Source organism: Temnothorax nylanderi, unplaced genomic scaffold (assembly GCF_030848795.1).
Source record: "Temnothorax nylanderi isolate EJ_2023f unplaced genomic scaffold, tnyl_v1.0 TNYL_tig0019_pilon, whole genome shotgun sequence".
Classification (NCBI taxonomy): Eukaryota; Metazoa; Arthropoda; class Insecta; order Hymenoptera; family Formicidae; genus Temnothorax; species Temnothorax nylanderi.
This window is the reverse complement of record NW_027249081.1, coordinates 124,484-134,331: the sequence shown is the minus strand read 5'-3', so window position 1 is coordinate 134,331 and position 9,848 is coordinate 124,484. Positions and strand designations below refer to the sequence as shown.

The 9,848-nt window shown below is 45.7% G+C and overlaps 1 protein-coding gene across 1 annotated transcript; it reads right to left on the bottom strand.

The window, feature by feature from the left end:
• Nucleotides 1-6,935: 6,935 nt before the first annotated feature.
• Grp (glycine-rich cuticle protein) lies at nt 6,936-9,529 on the bottom strand. Its single transcript, XM_071699543.1, has 3 exons — nt 9,504-9,529; nt 7,722-8,369; nt 6,936-7,623 (listed from the first exon to the last, which is right to left on the bottom strand). The coding sequence occupies exons 1-3, from the start codon at nt 9,516-9,518 to the stop codon at nt 7,393-7,395; spliced, it is 894 nt and encodes a 297-aa protein (XP_071555644.1). The 5' UTR covers nt 9,519-9,529; the 3' UTR covers nt 6,936-7,392.
• Between the last annotated feature and the right edge of the window lie 319 nt (nt 9,530-9,848).

The window sequence follows — 9,848 nt, the reverse complement described above, 5'->3', positions numbered from 1 at the left end:
GCATAATTCCAGATGTGTACAGATATCGTTCTCGTGCCACGCGAATATTCGCATGCGAATGTGGCAATAAATGCGCGCGCGCGAGCGCGTCGTAGAAGGAAAGCGAGAAGGAAATGGCTCCTCTTTCGACCCAACTAAACTAAGCTTAACTCGCGCGCGCGTGTAATTGCGAGTTAGGGATATGCGGTTGTACGTATATCGGGCCTAGATATACACCAGTGCCTGGCCTTTACGATGACCCATGCTTTCACCCGGTAGCGTCTTCGCCTCCTCGCCCTCGCCTCCTCGTCCCCCCGTAGCCCTCATCGCGAATTCGTCCCCGCTGGTCACCTACTTAGCTTGCTGGTCGTGACGTAATGTACGAAAGGACGTTTACGCGAATAATGCCGGATCTCGAGTCATTATCGAATCTCTCTAGGTCCTCTCGAGGTCCTCCGCGGTAACGCCGACCTTGCGATTGCTCTCCCGAGAGAAGGACCCTCTTTACGCCAAAATATATTACCTCGGAAGTTATTTGCCGATAAAAAGAATTTTGTGGAGACCCTTTTAAGTGCGCAGCTTTGCACATATTTTCAATCCTTCGTGTACTCTCCCTTATGAGATTCGAACTGAAAACGCCATACTTTGCATATCTGCAAAGGGCTTTCTCTGGCCCTTCCGGTCCCTTTTTCCCTTCTTCATGGGAAGGCCCAGAAGGTCGTTACTTATTTAAAAAATACTCAGAATGCTAAAGAAAATTGCGCATATAACGGTTAATAATAATAATAATTTATTGCGTGCGAGATGACAGCGATAGTTGACGATAGACAAATATGCGATGCGAGTATGACGGAGATACACGCAGAAGATAAGACGTCGGCATCCCGCTGCTGTGATGTCTATCAGAAAATTAAAGGAAGAGATAATGAGAGGTTCGCAACTTAAAACATATAGAGTGTGAACGAAACAAAAAGGTGCGGCAAACACCTGATTTGCGACGCGATTTTAGACATCCCGAGTCGCCACCTTGTCACTACACTTTTCCTTATCACGCTATTAACGGTGTGAAAAGTTAGTTGGAAGGAACGTTATTGTAATATCTATCTAAAGTAGAGCGGAGCTAGAGAGCTAAGGCGTGTCGCGTCGACACGCGAGAGCAAAGAGGAGAGCGCACCGGAGTATAACGGATTACGCCAAAGTTACATTAGGGTCTGCTAGATTATGGAGATAGATTAGACAGCAGCGTGAGTCTGAGAAAGCCAGAATACAGGTATCTCTGCCGCAGTGCGACGGCGACGGTCTCGTATGTACGCGCTACTTTGGCGTTATTCATTATGTCTCTCGCAATATTTCGTAACGCGGTCTACGGCAGTTCGGTTACGAAACCGTATTATTTCGAAGCTCGCGATCAATTAATGAAATATTGAGCGAGGATCTAATAAGGAAGGAGATGGCTCATAAGCTATACGCTTTAATGTTGCTTGCGGTATGTGCGTGTGGTGCAACAGTCATCTATTTGTTATTACGTGATTATGCTACTCACGGATGATCACTTTGTCATATCCGCGCGAGATCGGCAGTGCCTTAATTACCACCATTTTTCATTACGATCGTTATTATACATCGTTGACAGCGATGATCAGATCAATCAGAAGTTAGATAGAGATTTCAAAGATTACAGCTGTAACGATTAATTATTATTATCATAAAAATAGGTTTTTTTGTTGTCTTGTTTATTGAGAAGGGGAGAAAAACAAGACAGAGAACAACGAAATAAAATTATTGTTTGATATATTTCGCCCGATTTAATCGATTGTGCGTCCAAGAAATGTATATCTCTTATGTCCATTTCTATCAATGTAGATTGACTTTAATCTCGGCAATCTTCAAAGTTAATCTGCATTGGTAAAAAATGGACATTACTCCGCGAGACATATTTCTGTGTTTTTCAATGAATGTACATCTATTTAAAATGCGAGTGATAAGTAGATTGATCAGAAATTAGATAGCAATTTCAAGGATTACAACTAATTACAACCAATATAACGATCGCTTAATTAATTGCTGTCACAAGAAACACGCGCTTAAAAATACGTCGCGTCGTTACTCTACGGAGAAGGGGAGAAACGAAATGGAAGTTAAAAGATGAAAGCAATTACTGATAAATTTATATAATTATTACCTTAATTACACATTAATATATTTAATCGATCGTGAGTATCATGTAAGTACAAGAATGTATCTGTTAAAGCGCGTGTTTCGTCGAGATGAGCGTGTGTCTTTTTATCTAAAGTGCGTTTGTCAGGCTGACGTAACGCGATGTACGACTGGTCGATGTAATATAATCGTGATAATTCGCTACATTACTAGGGTTACATCTCCTCCGATTCGGTCTTGTGCCCCGTGAATACGGCGAAAATGGACGGGACATACCGCGCCGTACCGTGTACGTATACTATAATCTCTCGCTCTCGGCACCTTTCACCGAGCGCGTGTCATCACGGTCCATCATATTCAGGGGGATTGTGTAGCGGCTCCAGGCTCCAGAGAGCCTCGCGCGCTCGCGAATCCGCGATCTTAACGTACCCTCTCGTCTCGTGAGAGCTGAGAGCTCTACCCGCCGGCTATAATATCGTGTCCCGCACGACGCTCCACGTCGCTCGGCACGTAGAGCCCTGTAGAGCCCGGCGTTAAACAGTATACCCCGGTCTTACGTAAGGAATGCACGCGGGAAAAGCCGCGGTTTTCTCCCCACCCCACCCCCCATTCAGACGTCGCATAATCGCATTTTTTTCACCGGGGGCCTCAAACTATGCCGGTGAATTACCCCCGTAAATGCCGCGCGACTGGTAATTCCGCTTTTCTTACATTCCTTCGTGAAGAAGGAAGCGACGGGAGGCTTCCAGTGGAATCTCGGGCATACGTGGTCGTCGATTAACCGAGATCGACGGCCGCTTATTAGCGGCTATTACGGCCGCGATATGGATATATAAATAATTATTTATCGTACCGAGACTAACGATCGTGTGCAAAAAAATTCCAAGACTAGTATATGGATCATAACGAATGGAAAGGCTTTTGGAATTTTTTAAACTCGAGCTGGGATGGACAACGTAAATTTCGATCTCGGTGAACATCCGTAATAATGGTACCGACTGCTGATTTCGCGCGATAATGTGGTACATACCTTTGTCAGGGATCTCGAGAAGATCCTCGAATCATCGCGGACGTTTCCGCAAAGATGAAATTACGCGATCGCGTGGAAGTATCGGGAAACTTGAGACAGTGAAAGTGATCCCTCGACCCCGGCGAATGTACCTCCGATGTTCTAATAAATTAGTTGGATGGTGCTGATCAGGCATTCATTCTCAAACTCGTGGGATAAGATCCGCGGGAAGAAATCTCTCGCGTTAAAATTCCTTCCGCATATTATATTGTTTAAACCTTATTCTATTATAATATATTATAACGTATTATAAAAAAAAGATAAGTTTTATCGTTGCTTATAATATTATTTAAACCTGTTTTTTCTATAAAAGTAATGACATAAAACATTGCACCAGTTGGGATTAAAATACTAATATGTATAATGATGTAAAAATTGAATTCTTTATTCGCACAGCACATTTCGATTTGCTAGATCTATTAAAGAAATACAGAAGTAAAGAAAATTTAATAGAAAATAAACTTGGCGATGCTATGCAACAATTTTCAAGTGAGATATCTTAATTAACTAAAAAAATATCTCGTTATTAACAATAAATGTTTATCACGGCAATATTTATTTTTTATTAGCATACAGGATAACTGTGTAACTGTTTTCGTATTAATTAGTCAATAAAATATTTAGTTACTAACGATAATTTTTATTATTATGTCAGTCAGAATGTTATATTTGATCGACACTCGATGGAATGCATCGTGATCGGTGAGAGATCGTTATCTCATGGGAGATTTAACATTCTTGATGAATAATTGATCGCGAATACGCATCGCTGGCGCTGTAATGTCTTTAATTGAAGTTACGAAATACCTAAATGTAACCGCGTAATGATATTAAACACATCATTATATACTCGAACATAACGCGTTAGCGTGAACGTCGTGCCGTGATTTCACGCTCCACCGCGCGTTATTATCGATCTCTTGTTAGAAGCTATTAAGTACCATTCATTTCTACGAGACCCCGTGGCGACTCGGGCGAAGAATTCGTTCGGCATCGAGCCCCACTCTTAAAGCCAATTATATCGATGCACCTTAATCTCTAATTCTCCACGACAGGTGCGTTAACGCGGACGATGAAAAAGCTCGACACTAAGGATCGTGCGGCCGGTTTAGAAAATGTATTTGTCACACCACCCAGTGGGAAGGGAAAGGATCGCGCTTTCACGCTCGGACCAAGCGTCCCGCGACCGGGATGAGATCACGATCGCGAGAGAGACAATGTCCGAATAACGGCCTCGAATCGGAGTCGTCCGATTTTTGAAGGAGGCCGGTGTCTGACCTTTCGAAAGTGTTTTTTCTCCTCCCTCCCGCCTCCCTGCGTGCCAGCCGGCCTTCTCTCTTCCTCGGTTAGGCTCGAAAAAAAAAGAAGCGATGTTCCCGTGAAAGTTGCCTCCTGGCTACTATACGAAGTGCCGTCACGCCGCCTCCCTCCCCGGTGATCTTCCCTAACTTACCCCCCGACCTCTTCGCTCCGCTCAACCTCTCTTACCCTGTCTTCCATTCTATTGCCCTATTTCGCGCACAGAGTTTCTCTCCGACGCCAATTTTCTTCAAAATTATAGCTAACACTTTTTTCGTTACGTTTTTAACAAAGTTCGAGGTTTCCTCGAATCCGGAAAAGTTACTTGAATACTATATCGATAGACCAGCACAACGAAGCCGCGGTAATATAAGTTATAAATTATTCTTTTTTGTGCGACAACTGGGAGCGTAATTTTTCTTTGGAGATTTCTCTGCTCCGGTTCATTCGCACACAGCGCAACGCGGAAAGACAAAGCGGCTAGAATTCACGAACCGCGCGTATAGGACGCTTGACTTATTCACATCGTGAATTCAAAGCGATTTGAATCGTCGTCCTGTTCCCATCGTTACTCGCGTCACGTGCACGTGAGAGCCCGCGAAAGAGAGAAAGAAAGAGCACCGCGCGTATACATACAGACTGTCGCGCGAGCGTGCCGGCGAGCTTCCCTTTCTTTCTTTTCATCCGTTTTCTCGTCTTCTCTCGCGTTAAACTCTCGTGTCAATGAGCAAAGCAGCCTCGCTTTCGCTCGTCGTCTCATCTTTCCCCTCCGGGCAATTTCGAGCAGCAACCAGCTGTTCGGCGCTGTGATGCACGCGACGTATATACGCTTTTCATCCCGCGTGTTTGCCGCACGGTAAACGATAGCCGAGACGCATTTTCTCTCCTTTCGATCATCATCTCCTTAAGAAACATCAAGACTGCAGACACTTCCCTCCGTTAAATTATCTTTAATTTACACTTTCTTCTTTTTTTCAAACACCTACTAAATTGTAAATAAAATTAAAGCGATGCAAAACTCTTTCTTCGCCAAAGAAAACAAATATTACGTGTTATAACAAATGTGGCTTAGGAGGCTTTGTTAAATTTGAAAAATTCAAGCAAATAAGAAATTAATACAAACACGTAACGAGCAAGTCGATCATCAAATTCGTATGTTACATTCAGCCTGTAACTCCCAATTTTATTCCATTACGTGAAAAATAGAAGGAATATTACGTACGGATGTATATATCTATAGAGTATATTTGTTCTCTCCTGTTTCTTTCGTCCAGGACTTTCGTTTGCGAACAGATCTTAATTTCGCGATACGAGAATTTATGTCGCCTTAATAATTGAGACCCCCAGCTATCTCCTCGCATCCTGTAAACACTTTTTAGGAAGACGCGTGCAAATTTCGCGCGTGTCCTATGCATTTCCCATGCGCATTGACGCCTAAAGAAACGCACAAGCATTATTCGCCCAGTCATCGTGGGAAATCCTCCTGCGCTACTTTACGGATTCCATCGGATCTCATCGTCGAGTGTCGAGTAGCTCAAGAGGATCCTTCGAGAAGCGTTCCGAGAGCGAGAGAAAAAAAGGAGAAGGAGAAAGAAAGAGAGAAAGAGAGAGAGAGAGACAGAGGTAAGGGAAACGCTTGAACGAAATCTGGCGACGAGCGTCGTTCTCGTCTCTTGATTAGCGGTTGTTTAGAGGAGCAGTGAAAGTTCCTCCGCTCGCGAGAGATGCGCTGCCTTTTTGGAAAGAGATAAAACGCGGCTTCCTCCCGTCTTCTCGCCCTCCCCCGCCCCCTTTCTACCCGTCCACCTGCGTTCTCTTCTTTCTTTTTCTCGGCGAGAATTGACGAGAGAATTGTTGTCGCTGTCGCGTAATACTCGACGGCGTTCTCATGCGGAAACGCACTGAGAAGGGAAATCGTCGCCACGGGGAATTAACCCCGTGGCCCACCTGTCCGATGAAACCGGGACCAAGCTGGAGTTTTGGCGTCTCCCTCTTTTCCCTCCTCTCCCCGAGTATTCCCTAAAATGTCAGTTGTGATACGCTCTCATACGCAAAATACGATTATGTGCGTACGAGCGTGAAGCCACGCACCGAGTATAATCGCGATTAAAACGCCTCGTTGGCACACACCAATTGGCGTGAAATTAATCGTCCATAAAAATGGTGTCGCGAATTTCTAGAGGGAGAAAAAGAGCCGCGCGCGCGATCGGTTTTGGGTTTTTTCTAATTTGTAATTTTTTCCGAATTTTACTTCGTAAGCCCGTTTGGAAAATTGACGAAATTTTTGACGAATTTGCCTATTTAATTGTCTTTTTCGTTCGAAAACAGCAACCTTGGCAGATTCAGAAATGAAGGAAATTCCACTGAATCGTTAGAATGTTAGAATCGATTCGAGTTGGAAAGGTGTACAATAAGTTGAGAGGCGTAGACATATTTTTTTTTATGTAAAAATACATAAAAAAGCTTTATTTCGCCACCGTTTTCTTGCAAAAAATAAGTATAAAAAACATCTCTCCTTCGCTCTAGTCGTCGTAAACATCATCATCATCATCATCATCATCATTGTTATTGTCGTCATCATTATCATGGTAGTCGTCGTTGTGATCGATATCATCATCATTCTCCTCATTATCGCCATCATCATCGTCGTCGTCGTCGTCATCATCATCATCGTATTCAACATCGTCATCATCATCGCCGTCTTCAACTTCGTTATCGTTGTCGTCTTCTTCTCTCGGCGATCGCGCATACAACACAGCGATACGTCAATACGGCAAGTATCATCGTCGCTGATCATGTTAGAGGTATGTGAGCGGTGTGTGCGTGATGTGTGTCGGTGAACGGGGGGGTAGGACGGGAGGGCCGCGACGGGGGTAGCGGTGAATTGACTAGTATGGCCCGGATCCACCACTGGGTGCCCCGTAACTCGTGCTGGGTCCGGTGCCACCGATTCCGCCGCCGATTCCGCCGCCGTGACCGCCGCCGATACCGCCGCCGATGCCGCCGCCACCGATACCGCCGCCGATTCCGCCGCCGCCGATACCACCGCCGATTCCGCCGCCGTGACCGCCGCCGAAACCGCCGCCGCCGCCGCCGCCGCCGCCACCGGTAACTTCCTTCTGTTGATGCGAAGAAAAAAGAAAATTAAATGATTGGAAGATTGGTTTAGAATTTCCGCTTTTTTTTTTATGTCACGTCTCGAGCTTCTTTCCCTTACCTGCGTCTTGTATTTGATAAAGTAGACTTCCGGTTTGCTGGGCTGAGTGGGCGTGATGGTGGGCAGGCTGATCTCGGGCGCCTCCTCGGGTTTCTTGACCAGCACGTAGATGAGCGTTTTCTGCTCGTCCTGTTGCGGCAGCGCGGGGATCACCGGAGCGGTCGGGGTCGGCGGAGTGGGCGCCTTGATGAAGATGATCTTGTAGTGCTTCTGCGCCGGACCCTGCGGCGCGATCGGCCTGATCACTCTTTCTTCGGGAGCCTCCGGGGGTGGTACGTGAACGTAGATGTGTTTCTGAATGAGCGCGCCACCGCCGAATCCACCACCGAATCCACCTCCGCCACCTCCGCCACCTCCGCCAGCTGCGCTACTTGCGCCGAACTGGAGGATACCACCGGTACCGCCAGTCCCGCCGCCGAGGCTAAATCCTCCGCCGAATCCGCCGAATGCACTGCCACCGCCACCGCCACCACCTTCGAAAGCGCCGACCCCTCCGCCGATTAATCCGAGGCCTCCTCCGCCGCCTCCTCCGCCGCCCCCTCCGCCGAATCCACCGGGGCCGCTGGGAGCACCGTAGCTACTACTAGGCTGGCTGTAGGAGTATCCGGCTTCCGGCCGCGCCATCGCCGTTGCGGCGAGCGCCAGAATCTATGATTGCGAATCGATTCAATTTTACTTTCCCGATGTTTAGATGTCAAAATAGATAATAGGGATTCTCGCCTCAATGTTCGAGCATTGTCTCATGGTTTTTCTTTAAAGATATTTTAATATGTTTATATTTGGTTCTAATTTTAATACAATGTATCCCTCGTTATTCCACTTTCTTTCTATTCTTATTGTAATTTATTATATATATTATGCAAAAATTATGCCACTGTTAAATTAAATACAGCTCATGAATAAGTCAAGATAAATTCGTTAAAATCTCTCAATAAAATTCTTTCAATATTTCTCACATAAAAGAGATATACACGTGCGAAAAAATATATATTATTTACTTGGTGTACATTAATATAAACAGTTCCCACGCGTTCTTAATTAATAAATATGTAATAGATATATATCTCTCTCGAAGACAATGTAAATGCTTTCAAATTTTTCAAATGAAATAATCCTCGGTATTCTTCTGCTCGTTCTTAAACTTCGGCAAACGAAGCAGTAAACGTATCTAGAGAATAAGCGGTAAAAACGTTTCCGGAAGTGCACGGCGGTGGATTTACGAGCACGTGGAACTCATCCTTTTGTTTCAGCCACCGGTTCGCGCTTAGCGTTCCACGGTGTTGTTAGTATTACGTAAACCCGGGAGAGAATCCCGATACTTAAGTTCTTTTCTTCCTGTTTTCTCTCTCTCTCTCTCTCTTTTAAATCGCGCGAACGGAACTAGAGAAGTGGCACAATCACTGAACCGGTTCTCGGGTTAGTCACTATCACGGAGTACATTGACACCGCACACAATACTCCCTGTGCACCTTCCCCTCTCTTTTACTTTCTCCCGCGTTCTCCGCGCCTCCCGCCCTCGGATGGAACCCCTCGTTCTCGGTCGTGAACGAACGACGAATTCTCTCCTTGTCTCTTTCTCTCTCACGGACTTATCATCCTTCGAGAAATCTCCCGTACGCGCGAGAAGAAAGTCAGAGAGAAGGATCCGAATGAAAAAAAAAAAGAAACAGCGAGGACGGGAGGAAGAGGAAGAAGGAACGAGTAGGGAGAGGAGAGGAGGGGAGGAGGAGGAGGAGACGAGAAATCGGGGAAATGAGAAATCGTCGTGGACGGGCTACTCACCACGAATGCCCTCATGGTTGCTGCTGTTCCTTGATTTGAGGACTGATGCTTCGCGGATGTCTTGTAGCCCCCTTTTATACGGGCCAGGCATGGGGGCCCCACTCGATGCCTCGACCCATCACCTATGAGATGCGACGGGAGCACTATTGCAAATCTCTCTCCCTCTTTCTCTCTCTTTCTCTCTTTCGGGGTTCTTACCTCTTCTTGCGATACAGAGAGCCCGTACTGCTCAAATTTGTCTCTGTACTTTCGGTCGAAAAATCAACCATTCGATCCGGATAGGATCGGTTGCGTCCATCCGTGACACACATGCGTCAGGTAGTGTTAATTCAATGACGAATGAAC